Raw genomic sequence first — 22,210 nt, forward strand, 5'->3', positions numbered from 1 at the left:
TTCTCTTTATGCTACACCTAAAGGGATTATCTGACTGGTTGATTTCTTTCCTTTTTGGTAACAAAAAAATTGCTTAATGTCATTAGCCCTGGTTAAATGTATGACTACCCTTCCAGACGCTAATCCAGTAGGAATCAGTTTGTCCTTTTGTCTGTGTGATAAGAGATGTTCTACAAGCCTTTGCTGGAGCCTCTTTGTCTCAGTCATTCCCTTACCGTGTCACCTCTGATGGAAACGGCTTTTCTCCTTCGGGTCAGGCATGACAGCTTTTGAGAATTTTGAATATCCTTGGGATGCTCAAACCAGCATGTTCCTAGTGTTATGTCTCCTGAATACGTTGCAGGTCTTGTTTAGGGCTAAACGACTATTTAAGACTACCGCCCAGAGATCTGCTCCGAGGCTGGCTAGGTGAGGAGAAATAACTGGCCTCCAGACGATCCAATGTGAACCAACAGAAGCCGTTTATTAAGCACAGATCATCACCTTTTATACCCTGTGTTGTCGCCGTACACGCGACTCGCTTATTTCTGATTAGCTAGTTACGCTGTCCACGCGCTGTCCATGCAGTTCGTTCACACAGCAGATTGGTTACAAGAATTCGCATAGTAAATTGCTTAGTCATTAGCACAACATGTTTTCTGCCTTCTCAGTTCCCGTTTTTGCCATGTACTGATTCCATCTTCTACCACCTGTTTTGCTCTTGCTCTAATCTCTCATAGTAGGGAGGCTGGCTCACGTGACCATTTTCTCTCAGACACATTCCTACAATCCCCCCTTTTTCTTCTTGAGCCAGCCAGACCTTATGCATGGCATTTTCTATCATGTCAGTCACTTTGCGGAGAACACACGAGGCTACCATAACCAATAGTAATATAACCAACAATAGCATGAGCCCTTGCTTTAGTAAATCTGATAACCATCCCGTTATACCCCATGAGCTTAACCAATCATCGAAACCTTTTTGACCACTTTTAATTTGGACATGTTATCCTTCAGATCCCGCAACTGCTTATGAATGGATGATGAGTGGTTGGAAAGGTTCATGCAACACATACCTTCAAAATCTTCACATCCATGACCCTGAGCTAACAGCAAAAAATCAATAGCCGCTCGATTTTGCAACGTAGCATGCCGAATGCTATCAACATCAGTGAGCAAGCTAGATATGATTTCAGTTGTAAGGTTTATCTGTTTACTTGCCCAACACCCTATCTTATTCAACATATTCAATGCCATGGCTGTTCCCAGCGAAGGAAGAATACTTAGCCCTATTCTTTGTCCGAGATTCGGGAACGTTATATGGTCGTCACAGGATGGAGTGAAGGTACGAACTGTTCTCTTGGCTCTGTGTTTACTGTGTGCTCTGCTCACTGTGTCTTTGGCCGTACGCAGGCCTCTGCTCGTAGATCTGCCCCATCTCCCCCTTTTTTGTTTAACACCAGACCATTTATTAACAAGGTGGCCATGACTCGTGCTTCTACTCGTTGTGACGCTCTTAGCAGGTTATATATCATACTAAACACAATTAAAAACAGAATCAAGAAGAACCCTGCTAAGGCAATAAATACCCAGATTCCTAAACTTAGCCCAGAAAGCCAATTTCTTTGGATTTACCCACGAGAAATCCTTTTGTAATATTTCAAATACATTGCGGTTCATTAAGTCTTGAATGTTTAGTATTTGAGCTTTTAGCTGGTCATTTGAAGGACGAATATTTTCTTGCAACGACACGTCAAAAGCACCTTGGAGATGGTGTTTAACCATTTCTCAGCCATGTAGCAACGTATTCCAGGGGAGAGATGTAACACAAAGTCTTCGAGAGTTGTACTCCCAATCACAATACAGAGAAAGACGTGTTTTTAATGCGTTTTGCCGATTCCCTATCCATATTACTGCTGTTTTATACCTTACTCACGTTAACTTTACACAATAAGATTGATTACATTCTTGTATACTTGCATTTTGAGCCGAAGCAAAGAGACGGATGAGAAGTACAAATCATTACAGAATTGTCTTGCTCGCAACTTCTATTTGTTGCAGTATTATCTGTGGTTAGCATGCACCCCGATTTAGGGTGCTTATAATACACCTTTGGTTGTTCAGGCCATTCAACACTTCTTACAAAATGTCGCTCTACTGCTGTGGATGACAAAGAAGACATGTTTAGAAAACTTAAAACATGAGTTGCTTTATACACTCACTCTTGAGGTGTCATACCTACGGGATTCCCCCTTTTTTGTTTAGCAAGCATGGTTTTTAAAGTATGATGCATACGCTCCACAATTGCTTGCCCAGTCGGGGAATGAGGAATACTGGTGACATGTTTAATACCTCATATCTGTAAAAAAAAAAAGACCTGTACTTTAGCGGACACATAAGCTGGTTCATTATCAGTTTTTATAGTTTTCGGTACTCCCACGACTGCGATGCATTGCAACCAACGTCGAATAACATCACAAGCCTTCTCTCCTGTATGAGCAGTAGCTACAACAAAGTGAGAAAACAAATCAACTGAAACATGTCCAAATTCCATAATGCGCGTAACATCGGATTGCCAAAGTTCATCAGGCGTAAGCCCTCGCGGGTTAACCCCCGCAAAGGATGGCAGAGGAGCCAGCTGCTGACAACCGGCACACGTTCACACAGTATCACGTGCTTGTTGTTGTGTCAAAGAAAATTGCTTCCTCAATGCCTTCGCATTTTGATGAAAAAAAATCATGCGACATTTTAGCTTGCTGCATAATGTTGGGAGTTGTTACCAACAGTGTGATAATCCGCAACTGTGTTTCCCTCAGTTAACGGGCCAAGTAAACAGCTATGAGAGCGTATCTGGACAATAAAATAAGGAAACTGTCTTTTTCATAAAAGCAACAGTAATTGCAGTAAGAGACTAAATAACCATTGGTTCTCTACTTGTTTTAGAAATGCTCCTTCAAGTCTTTGAACAATACCAGTAACACATTGAGATTCTGCCTACATTTAGCAGTTCCTGTTGAAATAAGTCCAAAGCCTTTACTGTGTCCCTGAACCATCTGCAAACACCGAACAGGTGCCATCAAGAGGCTTTGGTGCTAGCAGGATGCGCGGCTGTAAAGGAATTTGTGAAAGTGACTGTAATAGTCTGTGCCAGGGGAAAGAATAATTTATTTGCCCAATATAATGTACTAAGGAGGTTAAGACTTTGTGCTAACCAAGGGTCAAGGTCATCCTTTTTGGTGGGGACATGTATGTGGCTTGGATCCATTCCAGAAAGCTGCTGACAGCACAAACGACCCTGGAAAAACAATCGCGGTAACATTTCAATCATCGTAGTTACTGGTTTTGAAAAGGTATGTGGCAAAAATACCCACTCTAGTGCAGTCAGGCTCTTTGCGAGTGCATCATCCCACTGTCCTATCAGGGCATAAAGTTGAAATTCTTGTAGGAAGGTGTTCAATGCGTCTTGCAGCAGTAGTAGACTATATCTTATCTTGCAACATGCTGTAATGCCTTCGGAGCTGTTGGGGTTAATGAACATAGAACTTATGGGGGGGGGGCGGGGGCAGACACAGTGCTTCAGGGCATCCCCTGTATCTTCAAAGTGCGCTCATGTCTCTCTCCCCCTCGCTCATGTCTCTCTCCCCGTCTCTGACCCGAGACAGCCCCCTTATATCCTGCACTGGACTGAGTGGAGAAGTACAGGCTAGAGTCACTGCACGCGTGGCCAGTGCACGCAGCAAGTCCCACCAGACTCTCCTGCACTGGACTGAGTAGAAAAGTACAGGCCAGAGTCGCTGCACGCGTGGCCAGCGTATGCAGCGAGTCTCACCAAACTCATGATCCAGCTTTGCTAACAGCGGCTGTCTGATACGTGACTACATTGTTGTAATCCCGTCTTAGCTTCTTCTGTGAAGGTCGGGTTCTCATGGATACACACATAGTTTTTAGAGCAACATATTCTACAACTCGTACGAGGGTACGATGCAAAGCGGCATTTACAACTGATCGTATAATGCTTATTACACACGGCAAACAGCATACTAAACATAACAGACAAATTCCTTCCACACAGGCAATGAGTATAATTTGCTTCAACCAACCCCACCCCCAAGTCCAGCCAGCAAAGAGATTTCACCCAGTGGTCTCCACAAGTTGCTGGTTCGGTCGGTGCAGTTCCTGCAACTGGGCATGGATGGATTTGGAGTGGTCACTTAGATTCATACAATGCAGTCCTTTAAAATCTTGACAACCATGTCTGTGAGCTGAAAGCAAAAAATCAGTAGCAGTTCTGTTTTGCAACATCGCATATCGAATACTATCTACATCCAGCAACAACTCAGAAATAGCGGTACTAGTAGCATTGTTAAACTTATCCTTGGCAGCAAGAGAGTCCTTGTTATCACGAATCCTTGGCAGCAAAAGAGTCCTCGTTAGCAGGAGCGCATGCGGACTCCCTGTTCTTGCTGGTACTGTGCTTTGATCTTCTTCCACAACACCCAAGAGTACTCAGGGAGCTGGCGAGAGAGCTCACCACGCCTCTCTCCATCATTTATCAACAATCCTGGTCAACAGGGCAGGTACCAGATGACTGGAGGGTGACTAATGTGACGCCCATCTACAAGAAGCTTTGGAAGGAGGATCCGGGGAACTACGGGCCTGTGAGCCTGACGTCGGTACCAGGGAAGATCATGGAGAGGATCATCTTGAGTGAGCTCTCACGGCAAGTGCAGGGCAGCCACGGAATCAGGGCCAGCCAGCATGGGTTTAGGAAAGGGAGGTCCTGCTTAACAACCTGATCTCTCTCTATGACCATGTGAGCCGCCTGCTGGATGCGGGGAAGGCTGTGGACGTTGTCTCTCTGGACTTTGGTAAGGCCTTTGACACCGTCCCCCACAGCATTCTCCTGGAGAAGCTGGCGAATCGTGGCATAGACAAGTGTACTCTTTGCTGGGTTAAAAACTGGCTGGATGGCCGTGCCCAGGGAGTTGTGGTTAGTGGGGTGAAATCCTCTTGGCGGCCGGTCACCAGTGGTGTCCCTCAGGGCTCAGTTTTGGGGCCAGTTTTGTTTAAAATCTTTATCAATGATCTGGATGAGCGGATTGTGTGCACCTTCAGTAAGTTCGCAGACGACACCAAACTAGGTGGGAGTGTTGATTGGCTTGAGGGAAGGAAGGCTCTACAGAGGGCCCTGGACAGGCTGGCTGGCTGGATGGATGGATACACTACTACTGGACTGCACCTTCAGTCCAGTCGTGCTCATGAACTAGCACGGCCACTCTCGAGTCTTTGGTCGCGTTCAGTGAGAAACCAAAAGGACAAGCTACTTCAAAAAGTGCAGTTTATTTAAGCAACAGATAGATAGGTTCTTAGGGCAGCCGGTGATAAATACACTGTCTGCAAAGCACGTGCAAATGAAAGTATTGTTACATCTACAAAACGCGGGACAAAGTTCTAAAGATACAGCCTGGCTATACATGTAGAAAAGAGAGTCTCTAGAGAAATTTCTAAGTTTCCCGAGGAAGCCCTCGGTATAATCTAAGTCTTACCCAAAGGCGTCCCTGTGGGGGGGAAGAGAGGCTCAGCCCGTTGCCTGCTCCCAGAAGTCAGTGATGGAATTCTTTGCGATGGTGTCTTCCCTGGGTATCCCCCCTCTCTCGGGCTATTTTTCTACTATTTGTTATCTTCGAGGTGGAGTTTGAGTGACTTTAGTCATACATACTTTTATCATGAGTGGTGGAAATTTTTCTCGCTTCACAATTAAAGGTCTAGTTTACGAGAAGCTCAGGGCGCAGGCTCAAGAAGGAGCGGTCGCACCTTGGAGGCGGGTAGCCTTCGGGGTGGAGGTGTGTTTTGGTATTATAATGACATTCTAACGAGCAAAGTTCGCACAAAGGACAGCATTTCATCAAAATTTGGCAAAATGTTGGCTCCGAGTATGGAGCGGGCAGCTAATTGGCAGCTTATCTGTTTCCTGGTATCATCCCATTCCCGTATCCGCTATACATCCTAAGGTAAAGCCACGGAATAATTGCATCCCGTCCCGTACCTCATGTAGCTTATCAGGGAACCACAGGTGTTGTATTCTTCATGCCAGCTGCGGCTGTTTTCTCCCTCAGAAGCCTCTTGATTTTCTACTTTTCCTTCCTGTGTGAACAATGCTGTACTTTTGTGTTTTTAGCCAATGTAGCATTTATTCCACACGGGGGCAGCGAGGTCTGTCCCTGTCCCCCTCCCCCACCCTCTGCCCTCGGCAGGACAAGGTGAACCAGGTCCTCACCTCCTACCTGTGGGTCCGTCAGGCCTGGCTGGACGCCCACCTCGCCTGGGACAAGGACGCTTACGGCGGCATCGACAGCATCCGCATCCCCAGCAGCTACGTCTGGCGGCCGCACATCATCATCCTCTACAACGAGTGGGTGCTGCTCGCCCTCCCCCACCCCCCGGCTGCTCCCGGAGCTGGGGGGGCTGAGGCTGGGGCTGGGGGTGTTGCCAACGGGGAGCAGGGGGGGTCCTGGTGTGGGGGATGTGGGGAGACGGTCACCTCGACTGGGTGAGAAGGCGGCGGCAGGAGGTGCTGGCATCAGCCTGGTGTGCCACCCACCTGGCAGCTGGGATGTGCCACCACGGGGGTGACCAGGGGCAGCGAGCCCCCTCTTCCTGGGGGTGACGTGGGGAGGGGACACGGGGTTGGGGACCAGTGCTCGGCCCCGGCCCCGCAGACCCTTGCCCCACGTGGGGCTCGGGGCCATCCTGGCCCCACAGCGATCCCTCCCCCAGCACCGACGACGGCTTTGGCGGCTCGGTGGAGACCAACGTGGTGCTGCGCTCCGACGGGCACATCACGTGGGACTCACCCGCCATCACCAAGAGCTCCTGCAAGGTGGATGTCTCCTACTTGCCCTTCGATGGGCAGCGGTGCCGCCTCACCTTCGGCTCCGGGACCTACAACGGGAACCAGATCGACCTCCACAACCGGCTGGACACCGGGGACCTGACGGACTTCGTGGAGAACGTGGAGTGGGAGGCGCTGGGCATGCCGGCTGTAATAAATAGAATCATGTTTGTTAATCAAATCAGGCTTTCTTAAAGGCTGGTGAAAACTTACACTGTTTCGACTCTTCACATACTTAAATCGCAGGCATCCAGCATGCTATCTGGTGCACTTTGATACCTCAAGGCCTAAATCACAGGCATCTGGTGTGTTTTAACACTTCAAAGGGAAGAGCTAAATTGTGAGATAAGCTGAAAAGAGTCTCCCCAAGGACACTGATAAAGATGAGGAGCCTTCAGCCCCACCACCATCAGGAGGCGGGACAAGACCGACCCCCTAGCAACACGTCGCTCAGACACAGAATATACCAGGATTGACACATATACGGGAACCAGAAGAGTATATAATCAACTACTTTCGGGAAGTGGCTGTGCGCCGTTGGCGGAGCAAAGACTCCCCGGCCGCCCAGCGCTGTTTTGCTTGCTGCCGCTTGCTTAATAAACTAATTTGATTAATTGGACTGGTTCCTGTCAATTATTGGGCCACAATCTATAACAAATTTGGTGCCGTGACTCGGATAGAGGGAATTTGGCTGTAAACCTCACAGGGGGGCGCCCCGCTGAGTAAGCGGCCCCCGTTGGGGGTTTTTACACCCAAAACCTCTACCGACGAACTCGAAATTCGGCAGCAAGCAAATAAAAGCCGGCAACCCTGTAAACTTTGTGCACGAAGACCCGAACGAAGACTCAGGAGTGAGTAAGTATAGGCCGGTGATCCGTTCGGTTGGGGTTGGGTATCCTGGAGTGTGCCTGTGTGAGACGTCCACTTGAGGACGAAGCAAGTGCGGACCCCTTAGTAGTGCGGTTCCCATCTCCCGCGAGGGACTGGGCCACGAACAGGGGGAAAAGATTGTGTGCGTGTGTGAAGGCACTCCGGAAGATGGGACAGAAGAAAAGCAAGCCTTCTGATCCCATGGGTGGGTCGGTGCCTAAGGTTAGGTTACCCCAGATACCGCCAGACAGTTTGTTAGGATTAATGATTAAATATTGGGATGATTACCCTTCTAGGCAGGGTAAGGATAAAGCAAAAATGATACGTTATTGTATGGAAGTTTGGGGTGGGAAACAAATTAGAAGTGACCACCTGTATTGGCCCGGTTTTGGGTCCTTTGAAGATTGGATATGCCAGGCTTTACATATTTATGTTAATTCTAAGGAACCCTTTAGCCTGGAGGAGAGTGAATATGCACACTTGTGGATAAGGTCAGAGACTAGAGTAAATCTATATCACTTGAGAGAGAAGAAACAGGGGGGTAGGAAAAAAACCAATTTGTAGCTAAATCATGGACGGACATTAGAAAGAAGCTGGAGAAAGTGGAGGATTGGCAGGATAGGGGTTTGGAAGAATTGTTAAGGGAAGCCCAGAAAGTGTATGTCCGCAGGGAGGAGGAAATACATAAGAAACAAGCCAGAATGTTGGTAGCTGCAGTCAGAGAAGGGCAAAGGACGTCAACCCCTGGAAAAGGGTTTGAAGCTCGCCAGATAAGACAGGAGACCCGAAAACCTTTAAGAGGGAGAGAATGGGGAACTGTGGTTTGTTTTTATTGTGGAGGAAAAGGGCATGTTAAAAAGGACTGCAGAAAGAGAATGATGGATGAGAAAATGTTCAAAGACTAGGGGTGTCAGGGGCTCTATTTGCTGGGAACCCGAGGAAAAAAAAACAAAAAAACAAAAAAAAAAAACCACGAGAGCCCTTGATAAAACTAAAAGTGGGTCCCCAGCAACAAGAAATTGAGTTCCTAGTGGACTCGGGAGCAGAAAGATCTACCGTTCAAAAATTGCCCCAAGGATGTAAAATATCCTCGGCGACTACACAGGTTATTGGAGCAAAAGGAGAACCTTTTGGAATACCCGTAATAAAGGATGTGTTTTTTGAAACCCATTCTAAGGTAGGGGTGGGGTCCCTGCTACTCATGCCTGAAGCAGACTATAATTTATTGGGCCGAGATTTGATGATTGAATTAGGAATTGGCTTAGAAGTAAAAAATGAAACACTAAAAAAAATTAAACTGTGTCCCTTACGAGTAATAGATGAAGAGAAAATAAATCCTGAAGTCTGGTACACCCCGGAAACAGTAGGTAAGTTAGATATTGAACCCTTTTCAGTAACAATAAGGAACCCAGAAATACCAGTCAGAATAAAACAATACCCCCTTCCTAGAGAAGGGAGGCTAGGTTTGAAACCTGAGATCCAAAGATTACTTGAAAAGGGGTTGCTAGAACCCTGTATGTCTCCTTTTAATACTCCCATCCTGCCTGTAAAAAAAAAAAAAAAACAAAAAAAAAAAACAAAAAAAAAAGCCGGATGGAAAATATAGGTTAGTACATGACTTATGAGAAATTAACCAGAGAACAATAGCTAGATTCCCGGTGGTGGCGAATCCACACACCCTCCTGAGTCAAATAGGGCCCGATAATCAATGGTATAGTGTAATAGATCTGAAGGATGCATTCTGGGCATGCCCTCTCAAAGAAGATTGCCGAGATTACTTTGCTTTTGAATGGGAAGACCCAGATAACCATCGGAAACAATTACGGCGGACGGTATTGCCCCAAGGGTTTACCGAATCTCCGAACTTGTTCGGACAAGCCTTAGAACAAATCCTGAAGGGGTATGAGTTAAGTGAAGGAGTCACACTGGTCCAATCTGTGGATGATTTGCTCCTAGCTGGTGATAGCGAAGAAAAAGTGAGGCAGGAAAGTATTAAGTTACTAAATTTTTTGAGTTTACAAGGATTGAAGGTATCAAAATCAAAACTACAATTTGTTGAGAAAGAAGTAAAATATCTGGGACACAGACTAAGCAAGGGAACTAAGAAATTAGACCCCGAAAGGGTGAATGGCATATTGTCATTACCGGCTCCTAGAACTAAAAGACAGGTTAGGCAATTATTAGGTCTCTTTGGCTATTGCAGGCAATGGATTGAGAACTATAGCAAAAAGGTGAAGTTCCTCTATACCAAATTAACTAAGGATGGATTATTGAAATGGTCGGAGGATGATGATAAACAATTAGAAACACTAAAAACTGATTTAGTAAATGCCCCAGTTTTGAGCCTGCCAGATGTAAAGAAACCATTTTATCTATTTATCAATGTTGATGAAGGGACCGCATTTGGGGTATTAGCACAAGAATGGGCAGGAAGAAAGAAACCTGTGGGATACTTATCTAAACTCCTGGACCCTGTAAGTAGGGGTTGGCCTACCTGCCTTCAAGTGGTAGTAGCCGCAGCCCTTTTGGTAGAGGAAGCCCATAAAATTACCTTTGGAGGAGAATTGAGGGTATTATCACCTCACAACATCAGGGGAATTTTGCAACAAAAAGCTGACAAATGGATAACAGATGCCCCGGCTCCTAAAATATAAAGGCATCCTAATTTCCTCTCCCAAACTGGAACTCGAGGTAACAAGCGTGCAGAATCCAGCACAGTTTTTGTATGGGGAGCCGAGTGACAAAATAAATCATGATTGTCTTTACAACATTGAGGAGCAAACAAAAATCAGACCAGATTTAGATGAGGAAGAACTTGGAGAAGGAGAAAAGCTATTTGTAGATGGATCATCCCGGGTAGTTGAAGGAAAGAGAAAATCAGCATTTGCAATCATTGATGGGAAAACATTTAGTGTAATAGAATCAGGACCTCTGAGTCCTAGTTGGTCTGCACAGGCTTGTGAACTATATGCTGTATTAAGAGCCTTGCAACTTTTAAAAGGTAAAATTGGAACCATATATACGGATTCAAAATATGCCTTTGGCGTAGTGCATACTTTTGGAAAAATTTGGGAAGAAAGGGGTTTAATAAATTCTCAAGGAAAAGGATTAATACACCAGGAATTAATAATCCAGGTCTTACAAGCATTACGAGGACCAGCGGGAATAGCCGTAGTACATTTAAAAGGACACCAAAAAGGATTAAGCCCATTAGTCAGAGGAAACAATCTTGCTGATCAAGAAGCAAAAAGAGCGGCATTAATGGTGATCCAGACTAAAAGAACTCGGGAGGACTGTATAACTTGTGGAAAGGAATCAGACGAATTCCCATGTTATGAGTGTTGGAAGGATTTTAGAATCGATGCAGTCCCTGAAGACTACCCCTGCTGCCGAGAAGATGATACCCCTCGTGGCTCAAAGCAACCGAGTTGACGAGCGAGGCAGAGGAGTACAAAGCTGTGGAGAACAGAACCCAAAGAGTGGGACTGTACAAAGACACTGGGAGGACTGCCTCAGTGTTAACCAAGGGAATCGCACGAAATGCCCCGGGAGGAGTGATAGCACTGAAAAGGACTGGGTAATTGGAGTGAGTGTTCAAACTAAACTTATTAGCCGGCCGGGTTTCCACCCTTCTCGCCACACTCTAATTTTAATTTTACTAAATCTTGTAGGTGTCTTATTGTTTGCACAGCAAGGGGGGTTGTGTGTTGCTCTGGATGAGGAATGCTGCGTATATGCAGATCACACTGGAGTAGTTAGAGACACCATGACAAAACTACGAGAAGGATTAGAAAAAAGAAAGAAAGAAAGAGAAGCACAGCAAAGTTGGTATGAATCCTGGTTCAATTATTCCCCATGGATGACTACGCTATTGTCTACCATTGCGGGACCTATGCTACTATTAATTTTGGGATTAACATTTGGCCCTTGTATATTGAACAGAGTAATTGAAATTGTAAAGGGCAGACTGGAAGCTGCCCATTTAATGCTTCTCAGGGCTAAATACGAGTCATTAGATCAGGAACCAGCAATAGAAGAAACATTAGCTTTAAGTCACGCTGAACTCCAAAGATTTGATGAACAAAATGGTAAATAAAAAAAAAAAAAAAAAGGGGGGGGGGGATTGTAATAAATAGAATCATGTTTGTTAATCAAATCAGGCTTTCTTAAAGGCTGGTGAAAACTTACACTGTTTCGACTCTTCACATACTTAAATCGCAGGCATCCAGCGTGCTATCTGGTGCACTTTGACACCTCAAGGCCTAAATCACAGGCATCTGGTGTGCTGTCTGGGGCACTTTGACACCTCAAGGCCTAAATCACAGGCATCTGGTGTGTTTTAACACTTCAAAGGGAAGAGCTAAGTTGTGAGATAAGCTGAAAAGAGTCTCCCCAAGGACACTGATAAAGATGAGGAGCCTTCAGCCCCACCACCATCAGGAGGCGGGACAAGACCGACCCCCTAGCAACACGTCGCTCAGACACAGAATATACCAGGATTGACACATATACGGGAACCAGAAGAGTATATAATCAACTACTTTCGGGAAGTGGCTGTGCGCCGTTGGCGGAGCAAAGACTCCCCGGCCGCCCAGCGCTGTTTTGCTTGCTGCCGCTTGCTTAATAAACTAATTTGATTAATTGGACTGGTTCCTGTCAATTATTGGGCCACAATCTATAACACCGGCCACGAGGAACGTCATCACCTACGGCTGCTGCTCCGAGCCCTACCCTGATGTCACCTACACGCTGCTCCTCTGCCGCCGCGCCTCCTTCTACATAGAATCATAGAATCGCTGAGGTTGGAAGGGACCTTTAAGATCATCAAGTCCAACCTTTAACCTACCCTGACAAAAGCCACTTCTAAACATGTCCCTAAGTGCCCCATCTACCCTTTTTTTTAAACACCTCCTGGGATGGTGAATCCACCACCTCCCTGGGCAGCCTATTCCAATGTTTAATAACCCTTTCAGTGAAAAAATGTTTCCTAATATCCAATCTAAACCTCCCCTGACATAACTTGAACCCGTTTCCTCTCATCCTATCACTTGTCACCAGGGAGAAGAGGTCAGCCCCCATCTCTCTCCAACCTCCTTTCAGGGAGTTGCAGAGAGCGAGAAGGTCTCCCCTCAGCCTCCTCTTCTCCAGGCTAAACAACCCCAGCTCCCTCAGTCGTTCTTCATAAGGTTTGTCCTCCAGACCCCTCACCAGCTTTGTAGCCCTTCTCTGGACACGCTCCAACACCTCAATGTCCCTCTTGTAGCGAGGGGCCCAAAACTGAACGCAGTACTCGAGGTGGGGCCTCACCAGTGCCGAGTACAGGGGGGTGATCACTTCCCTAGTCCGGCTCACCACGCTATTCCTGATACAGGCTAGGATGCTGTTGGCCTTCTTGGCCACCTGGGCACACTGCTGGCTCCTATTCAACCGGCTGTCAACCAACACCCCCAGGTCCTTTTTTGACGGGCTGCTTTCGAGCCACTCCGCCCCAATCCTGTAGCGCTGCATGGGGTTGTTGTGACCCAAGTGCAGGACCCGGCACTTGGCCTTGTTGAACCTCATACCATTGGTCTCAGCCCATCGGTCCAGCCTGTCCACATCCCTCTGCAGAGCCAACCTCCCCTCAAGCAGATCAACACGCCCGCCCAGCTTAGTGTCATCTGCAAACTTACGGAGGGTGCATTCGATCCCCTCATCCAGATCATTGATAAAGATATTAAAGAGAACCGGCCCCAGCACCGAGCCCTGGGGGACACCACTTGTGACCGGACACCAACTGGATTTAACTCCATTTACCACCACTCTCTGGGCACGGCCATCCAGCCAGTTTTTTAACCAGCGAAGAGTACACCTGTCCAGGCCATGAGCAGCCAGTTTCTCCAGGAGAATGCTGTGGGAAACGGTGTCAAAAGCTTTGCAAAAATCCAAGTAGATAACATCCACAGCTTTTCCCTCATCCACTAAGTGGGTCACCTTATCGTAGAAGGATATTAGGTTTGATAGGCATGACCTGCCCTTCACAAACCCATGCTGACTGGGCCTGATCACCCTGTTCTCCTGCATGTGCCGTGTAATGGCACTGAGGAGGATCTGTTCCATGACCTTCCCAGGCACCGAGGTCAGACTGACTGGCCTGTAGTTCCCCGGATCCTCCTTCCGACCCTTCTTGTGGATGGGTGTCACATTTGCTAACCTCCAGTCAGCTGGGACCTCCCCGGTTGTCCAGGACTGCTCATAAATGATGCAAAGTGGCCTGGCGAGCACTTCCGCCAGCTCTTTCAATACCCTTGGGTGGATCCCATCCGGCCCCATAGATTTGTGCAGCTCCAGGTGCTGAAGCAGGTCCCTCACCGTTTCCCTTTGGATTACAGGGGCTTCATTCTGCTCCCCATCCCTGTCTTCTAGCTCAGGGGTCTGGGTACTCAGGGAACAACTGGTCCTACTGCTGAAGACTGAGGCAAAGACTGCATTAAGTACCTCAGCCTTTTCCTCATCCTTGGTCACTATGTTCACATCTTCAGCCTGCTCCTGCCCTGCATCATGGTCTCCTTCCTGGCACCCCTTGGCTTCTACCTGCCGGCCGACTCTGGGGAGAAGGTCTCACTGGGGGTGACAGTGCTGCTGGCCCTCACCGTCTTCCAGCTGCTGGTGGCGGAGAGCATGCAGCCCTCGGAGAGCGTCCCGCTCATCGGTGAGCCTTGATGGCACCCAGGACCCTCCCATGGGACCAGGGCGTCTGCACCGGGGTGGTGGGCACCCCCCCATGCCAGGGGGGGTTTCGATGGGGGGAGGTGGGCACAGGTCTCTCCCCACCCCGCTGCGGCATCACCACCCATTACCCACGCAGGGAAGTACTACATCGCCACCATGACCATGATCACGGCCTCCACCGCGCTGACCATCTTCATCATGAACGTCCACCACTGCGGCCCGGGGCCCCGGCCCGTGCCCCCCTGGGCCAGGTGGCTCATCCTCCACCACATGGCCTGGCTCTGCTGTGTCTACGAGGTGGGCGAGTGCTGCAAGAGCCCCCAGCGGGTGCCAGGCAGGCGGGCGGGCAGGGAGGACACTGGGGGGCCGGGGGAGAGCCCCATGGAGGGGGAGGTGGGTGCCGAGGCAGGGGGCTGTCCCCGGGACTGCTGCCTGTGCCACCACGATGGCCTGCTGAGGAACGTGGGCTACGTCACCGGCTGCTGCCGGCATCACCAAGCCTCCCAGTACCGGACCGGCGAGTGGAAGAAGGTGGCCAAGGTGATGGACCGCTTCTTCATGTGGGTCTTCTTCCTCATGGTCTTCCTCATGAGTGTGCTGGTCCTGGGCAATGCTGCCTGATGGCCCTGTGGACTCACTGCCCCCAGGGACAGTGGTGGCCACGGGTGCCCCATGAGGGTGGCTCGTCCTGAGCCCCCCTTGGCCCTTCATGGACCTGCAGGGTGGAAGCTCCACCAGCGCCAGGGAAGAGGAGCCTGAGAGCGGGAACCTGACTCGGCCGGGGCTGCCCCAGCTGCAGGGTTGAGGGGTCACGGCCCCCCGAGCAGTTGTCTGGGTGGTGACGTAGAGAAATATAGATGTAGAATCACAGAACCACAGAATGGTTTGGCTGGGAAGGGACCTTAAAGATCATCTCATTCCACCCCCCTGCCCTGGGCAGGGACACCCACCAGCCCAGCTTGCTCCAAGCCCCGGCCAACCTGGCCTTGAACCCCTCCAGGGATGGGGCAGCCACAGCTTCTCTGGGCAACCTGGGCCAGGGGCTCACCGCCCTCACAGCCAAGAATTTCTGCCCAAGATCTCAGCCCAATCTCCCCTCTTGCAGTGGAAACCCCTTCCCCCTCGTCCCATGGCTCCCCTCCCTCATCCAGAGTCCCTCCCCAGCTTTCCTGGAGCCCCTTGAGGGACTGGAAGGGGCTCCAAGGTCTCCACAGACCTTTCTTTCTCCAGCCTGAACGCCCCCAACTCTCTCAGCCTGTCCTCACAGCAGAGGGCCTCCAGCCCTCCCAGCATCTCCGGGACCACATATATATATATATACAGAGACACCTTCCGCTCCTCCTGTGTCCCCACCGGTGCCTGCCACCCTGCCTGGCCAGGGGCCGGGTCTGCTGCAGCCCCCCGAGACGCCACTCCAGTGTCCGGCAGCCCTGCTGAGGGTCCCAGGGGAGTAGGGCAGCCCCCACCCCGTCCCCTCCGGGTGCTGGCTGGGGCCAGGATGGTGCCCAGGAGGGACGGAGGGGTCTGGCCCTCGACGCCTTTGGTGACAGAGTGCGGGGCTCGTGGAGCTCTGGGGCTGCTGCCCACCCAGGGCAGGGCAGGTCAGTGCTGGGGTCCATCATAGCACCCATGGCGGGTGTGGGGCAGCACTTGGGTGCCGCGGGTGGCTGGCAGGGTCCCGCAGCAGCTGCAGGGCTCTCGCCGGGTTGGAGTGGGGGAATTTGAAGGGGAAGCTGCCGTTGGAGCCGCACAAGGGGAAGCCGCCACGTTCAGGGGCGGGTGCAGGTTGTTGCGCGGGTAGGGGACGGTGAGGGGTGCAGCCCTGCTGTGTGAGCGAACCGCACTTGGGTGCAGGCAGATGCTCAGCCAAACCCAAGTTAATGCTCTTGCATGAGGCCGTCAGCGAGAGCTCAGCACCAAAACCAAAAACCAGCCCTGTTTCGGCTGGAGATCGGGCTGGTAAGTGGCTGAAACAGCCTGAACGCAGCAGAAAACCCGACTACGACTCAACCCCTCGATGCTCTAAACACCCGCAGCCATTGGGGTCTGTGGAGCTCCCCCTGCCCAGGTGGGGACTGTCCCCTGGAGCAGGGACCCCTCTCAAGGGGACCCCTCGAGGCTGAGAGACACCGTACCTTTGCATACCTGTGACATTTAAGATACATATGGGAAACCGACGTCATGACCTTTGTATCCCACCCAAACCCCGCGTGCGGTAAATAGCGGAGCATTTCCTGCCGATCCATCCGGGCTTACGGAATATCTCACCCCCCTGCATTTACTGATCCGTCCTCAATAAAATAACGACTCCATCAGCTCTGGCTGAGTGACCTCTGGCTCTTCTCCTGCGACAGCGATGGCGGCTGGTCCGCGCTCACCCTGCCCGACAGCCTGTGCCGGGGGGGGCTGGGCCCCTCGTCCCCATCCCTGCCCCACACCCCACAGACTGGCTGTCGGAGGCCTCGGGGCTCATGCCATCTTGTCACCGGTGGAGGGGACCGATCAGCTGGTGGGGAGGGGGACGGTGGCCAAACCCGGGGGGACACCCGTGGGTGATGGGGGAACCTGGGGATGAGAGCCGGAGGCGCTGGGGCAGCCGGAACAGGGTGCGGGGGACACAGAGTGCCCTCGGGCTGGCTGGGATGGCGCACAGACGCTGGCAGCAGGGATGGCCGTAGCGAGGGGAGCGCGGGGGGGCAGCAGCACCGCCCCCGGCTGAGTGCAGGGACCCGGCTGGGGGGACATGGCGAGGGGAAGGAGCCGCTGTCCCCGCGGGGAGCCCCGGGGCGAGGAGGGAGCCCGGCCAGGGCAGCCCCAGCGGCCGAGGAGGAAGGCAAAGGGGCCAGGCAGCATGGAAAGCGCAGGGCAGCGGGGACGGGGGTCCCACCGAGACCCCAGCCCTGCGCCAACTCCGCTCAGGGGTGTAAGAAAGGCAGGTGTTGCTTTTGCAGAGGAGAAAAGCCGTTTCCATCAGAGGTGACACGATAAGGGAATGACTGAGACAAAGAGGCTCCAGCAAAGGCTTGTAGAACATCTCTTATCACACAGACAAAAGGACAAAGTGATTCCTACTGGATTAGCGTCTGGAAGGGTAGTCATACATTTAACCAGGGCTAATGACATGGAGCAATTTTTTTGTTACCAAAAAGGAAGGAAATAAACTAGTCAGATAATCTCTTTAGGTGTAGCATGAAGAGAAGCAAACAGCGGCAGGACATGCGGGAAGAATTTTAGGCGCCTCGCACAGACCGTGAACCCTGGAGTACCCAACCAACGGGAAAGAGGGGAGGGAAAAATTGGGCCGGGATTAGGAAATAAAAAGGTGTGGTGTTTCAAGAACGGAAAGTGTGCCTACTTGCTAGGTCACCCGCTCTTGCAAGAGCGTGAATAAAAATGTGCTTCCCAGAGGATTCTGCCTGAGCCTATTTCATTCGGACCGGAACTTATTTCTCACAATTTGGGGGCTCGTCCGGGAGCAGAAGTCATCTTTTTGGGAGTCCGTGTTGCCGAAGGACGGGAAGACGCGTCCCGTTGTTTTCAACGGTCTCGTGGATCGTCGCAGGGATTCCGGGAGGAATCGACTAAGATCTCGAGACCCAGTTGTACAGCAGACTCTGTGAACCACAGGGGGAAAAGGGATAGGTGCAGTCGGCACAGAGAGTACGACCAGGCAACTCCGTGCACGGACCAAGGTAAGAAAAATCGGACCGTTAAAGTATTGCCTTGGTGGTCGGGACATTCTAAGAGACTTGTGTGTGAGTGACTGAGACGTACTGCGGTACGAAGCGAGTGTGGAGTCGGGGTCCGCGGTTCTGTAGTCCCGCGAGGGGCGCAGCCGGAGAAGGACGAAGCGAAAGGAAGGGGTGTAAGAAAAGTCTCTGTTCAGAATGGGAAATAAGGATTCTAGGCCTAGGGATGAAGAAGGGGATACTAAGAAAGACCCCGGGAACATTGCCCCAGACAGTCCTTTAGGGGAGAATGCTGAGGTTTCGGAATGATTCTTCTTGTACAAGGGATAAAGATAAAAAGAAAATGATTTGTTTTGTTCGGACCGCATCCCGGAGGAGCCGGGGGCGGACGGGGGGGCCGTGGACATCCTGGGAAGGGTCTCAGGGGTGTCCTAGGGGTCCTGTGTCTGTCTTAGAGGATCCCAGAGGTGTCCCAGGTGGGACACGTTTGCATTTGCATTTGAATTTGTTTGGACCAAAGAACCCATAAGACCTCCTAGTGTATTTTGGTCCAAATTTGGATCTGATGAAGACTGGGTCTGTCAGACTTTAAACATGTATGTGAATAATAAGGACTAATAAGGAAGTTGAAGAAGGTGAATATGTTTTTTGCTGGGTCAAGATGAATAGATTCAGGAACGCCCAAATCCATTTTATATGTTCGCAGCCCAGACCGTCGGTGATGTTTCAATCGACAAAGAAATTGAATCCCCAAAGTGGGACCCCTTAGGCTGTTACTTGGGGGCGAGGGAGAGGGGTGAATAACAGGGGACGAGGACTGCCCCGACCGCTCCTACCAGCAGCTCGAGGTTCACCGGTAGGGCGTTATCATTGTGGGATTTACAGAATCCCCTAATTTGCTTGGCAAGTGTTAGAACAAGTGCTTGAACAATCCAGCCCTCCATCGGGAGTAGCCCTGCTTCAGTATGTGGATGATTATTGGTATCTGGGGAGGAAGAAGGCAGGGTAAAAGAAGCCACGAATGAGTTACTGAGCTTTTTGGGACAGTAAGGTTTGAGGGTCTCAAAAAAAAAAATAAAAAAAATTGCAATAGGTGGAAACAGAAGTGAAGTACTTGGGACATGTAGTCAGTGAAGGGAGTCGAAAAAATAAATCCTATAAATCCTGAGAGGATCAAAGGAATAGTAGACTTACCTCTGCCAAAGACCAAGAGGGAACTGAGAAAATTTTGGGGGCTGACTGGGTACTGTAGACTGTGGATAGAGGAGTATGCTCAAAAGACTAAAGGACTATATTCCAAACTGTTAGCTGAAGATCCGAATGTATTGGTTTGGACAGAAGAAGAGGAGGATTTAGTGTAAGATTGAAAACAGAGCCTAATCAGAGCTCCAGTTTTAGCCTTATCTTCTTTGAAGAAATCTTTTCAACTATTTGTAACTGTAGACAAAGGGGCTGCGTTAGGAACTCAAGAGTGGGGGGGGATAAGCGGCAGCCAGTGGCCTGTTCATCTAAACTCTCAGATCTGGTCTCCTGAGGGTGGCCAGGGGAATGATAGAAGTTAGCACCCCTCACCAAGTAAAAATCATTTTAGCCCAAACCACGGGAAAACGGCTAACCAATTCAAGAATACTGAAGTATGAAGGAATTTTAATTGAAAAGGATGATTTGATTTTAACTACCCGCCCTTGCCTTAACCCAGTGAGCTTTTTGTGAAAAAAATAGAGGCAAAGGATGAAGAACTTACACACGAATGCATAGATGTAATTGAGTACCAGACTAGGACATGATCTGACTTAAGGGAAGAACCCCTATCTGGGGGTCTTCATTTGTTCGTAGACGGTCCTTCAAGAGGGATAGAAGGAGAGAGGTGTAATGGCTATGCGGTGGTGCATGGAGTGAGTCGACTGTGGAATGTGGATAATGAGGTGAAGTCTCTGTGCTCAAAGAGCAATTAAGACTGGCTTTGCTATCTCTTGTGCAACCCAGGGGAGTGAAGGCTTGTCTGGCTATCACAGGCTACATAAATGACGGGGTAGTCTTGGGGAGCCAGGACAGCCCTGCTTTTCATCAGCAGAGACAGTAAAATCAAGAGACCTCGTGTAGCTCTTTGTTTCCTTGAGAGGCTGCCATGTCTGGTAATTGACCTTTGCCTCCTTACCTGTGAAATGCATATTAAAGTTGACGCCCCTGTATATGCTAATGAAGCTTTTAGAGATCATGCTAAACATATATGACTACAGCACTCGTCTCTCCACCCCAATCATACTACACGTCACCTAGGGGAGGGAAACCTTGTAAGTCTGGGGATAAAAGGATGGAGAAAATGACTGTTAAATTGGGAGAGAAGAAACTTGATACGTGACGGACCAGTCGACGGGCTGTGTTCTCTCCCTCCGCCCCAGGCAGGGACGCCTTTCTGGGTAAGCGCTGCGCCTTTCACCCTCTGGTGAATGTTACCCCGGGTTGCTGTACTATCATTATTTTTGCTAGCAATGTTAACCTGAAGTAATTAGCGCTATTGTAGTTAGTGAATTTATCAACGGCAATCTCAAGTCTGTTCTGTCGCTCTCAATAAAACAACTAATTTCGATTATTTGTGAATCTGATTCAGTGAAAGTCCTGTGGTGGGACTCTGATAGTAAATCAGTGAAAGTCCGGGACTCTGACAGACAAATATGGAAACTACAGCCCTTTTTACGCGACACCAACAAGTAAAAGCATCTGAAAAATTACCTAGTGCACGGTCCGCTCAAATATGTGAGATGTATACCTTAAACCAGGCACTTAAATTAACTGGAGAAAGGAGAAGGAACAATATACACAGAGTCTCGCTATGCCTTTGGGGTAGTGCATACCTTTGGTAAAATTTGGGAAGAACGAGGACTAATAAACAGCAAAGGGAAAGAACTTTTACACAAAGAACTTACACAGCAGGTGTTAGCTAATATATTAATACCAAGTGAAATAGCAGCTTTACATGTTAAAGGTCACCAGAGAGACAATTCATTACCGCAAGGGGAAACAGATTAGCGGACAAGGTGGCAAAAGAGGCAGCCTTGGGGCAGGAGAAGCAATGACAGAAGCAGGGGCAGTGGAGAAAGGTGGTAAATGGATTCTGCCTGACGGAAGGGAAATGGTCAACAAACAATGAGAGAAACAGTGACAGTGTTACAACAGGGAAGCCATTGGGGAACGCATGCAACCTGCGAATAGTTTTGTTGAAGTACAGGTGCTTTGGCATATACACAATAGCCAAACAAATTTGTGAGGGATGTGCTATTTGTAAGAAAGTAAACAAGAAAGCCTTGAGAAAGCAATCTTTGGGAGGAGGAGAGCCCGGCTTGAGACCATTCCAAAGTATACAGGTAGACTTCAGTGAACTACCACCAACAGGCAGGCGAAAAGATCTTTTAGTCCTAGTGGACCGTCTTACTGGATGGGTGGAAGCCTACCCCTTGGCGTCAGCTACTGCAGCAGGGGTAATTAAGATAATACTCGAACAGATTATTCCCAGATACGGGTTAGTGGAGAATAGAAACTCAGATCGCGGCAGTCATTTTATCTAAAATCCTTCAAGGAATTCTGGAAAGTTTAGGGATGGTGTGGGAATTTCATATCCCCTAGCATCCCCCGTCATCAGGAAAAGTTGAGGATGAACCAGACCATTAAGAGACAATTCAGTAAGAGACAATTGTCGAAATTACCACGGACTAAATGTTTACCCATAGCATTGTTGAGGATCCAGGCTTCTAGAAAAGATACAGGTCTCTCGCCCTATGAGACGCTTTTTGGACTACCTTATATGGGTAACAGAGAAGACTTGCCCACTTTTGAAACTAAAGATATGTTTCTTAAGAACCGTATACTGGGGTTGTCGTCTTCTTTCTCTCTCCTCAGAAATAAAGGATTTCTTGCTCAAACTCCGCCGTTGGAATTTGTCGTCCATCCGTATAAACCAGGGGACTGGGTACTAGTCAAATCCTGGACGGAGAGTAAGCTACAACCGGAGTGGGAAGGACCATTCCAAGTCCTCCTCACTACTGAAACCGCAGTAAGGACAGCAGAAAAA

At 49.4% G+C, this 22,210-nt stretch overlaps 2 protein-coding genes across 2 annotated transcripts in view; both read left to right on the forward strand.

The window, feature by feature from the left end:
• LOC128901080 (neuronal acetylcholine receptor subunit alpha-7-like) overlaps positions 1-14,770 on the forward strand; it is a gene marked incomplete at its 3' end in the record, with an annotated part of 90,684 nt that extends 75,914 nt beyond the window's left edge. The window contains exons 8-13 of the mRNA XM_054182861.1: positions 6,240-6,391; positions 6,757-7,021; positions 9,713-9,717; positions 12,436-12,520; positions 14,255-14,432; positions 14,589-14,770. Of these exons, the coding sequence (XP_054038836.1) occupies positions 6,240-6,391; positions 6,757-7,021; positions 9,713-9,717; positions 12,436-12,520; positions 14,255-14,432; positions 14,589-14,770 (867 nt within the window). The remainder of the gene's footprint in view (positions 1-6,239; positions 6,392-6,756; positions 7,022-9,712; positions 9,718-12,435; positions 12,521-14,254; positions 14,433-14,588) is intronic.
• Positions 14,771-16,633: 1,863 nt separating this feature from the next.
• The window catches only part of LOC128901091 (neuronal acetylcholine receptor subunit alpha-10-like), a 51,834-nt gene continuing 46,257 nt past the window's right edge, over positions 16,634-22,210 (forward strand). The window contains exon 1 of the mRNA XM_054182881.1: positions 16,634-16,642. Coding sequence (XP_054038856.1) covers positions 16,634-16,642 — 9 coding nt within the window. The remainder of the gene's footprint in view (positions 16,643-22,210) is intronic.

Source organism: Rissa tridactyla, chromosome 1 (genome assembly GCF_028500815.1).
Source record: "Rissa tridactyla isolate bRisTri1 chromosome 1, bRisTri1.patW.cur.20221130, whole genome shotgun sequence".
NCBI lineage: Eukaryota > Metazoa > Chordata > Aves > Charadriiformes > Laridae > Rissa > Rissa tridactyla.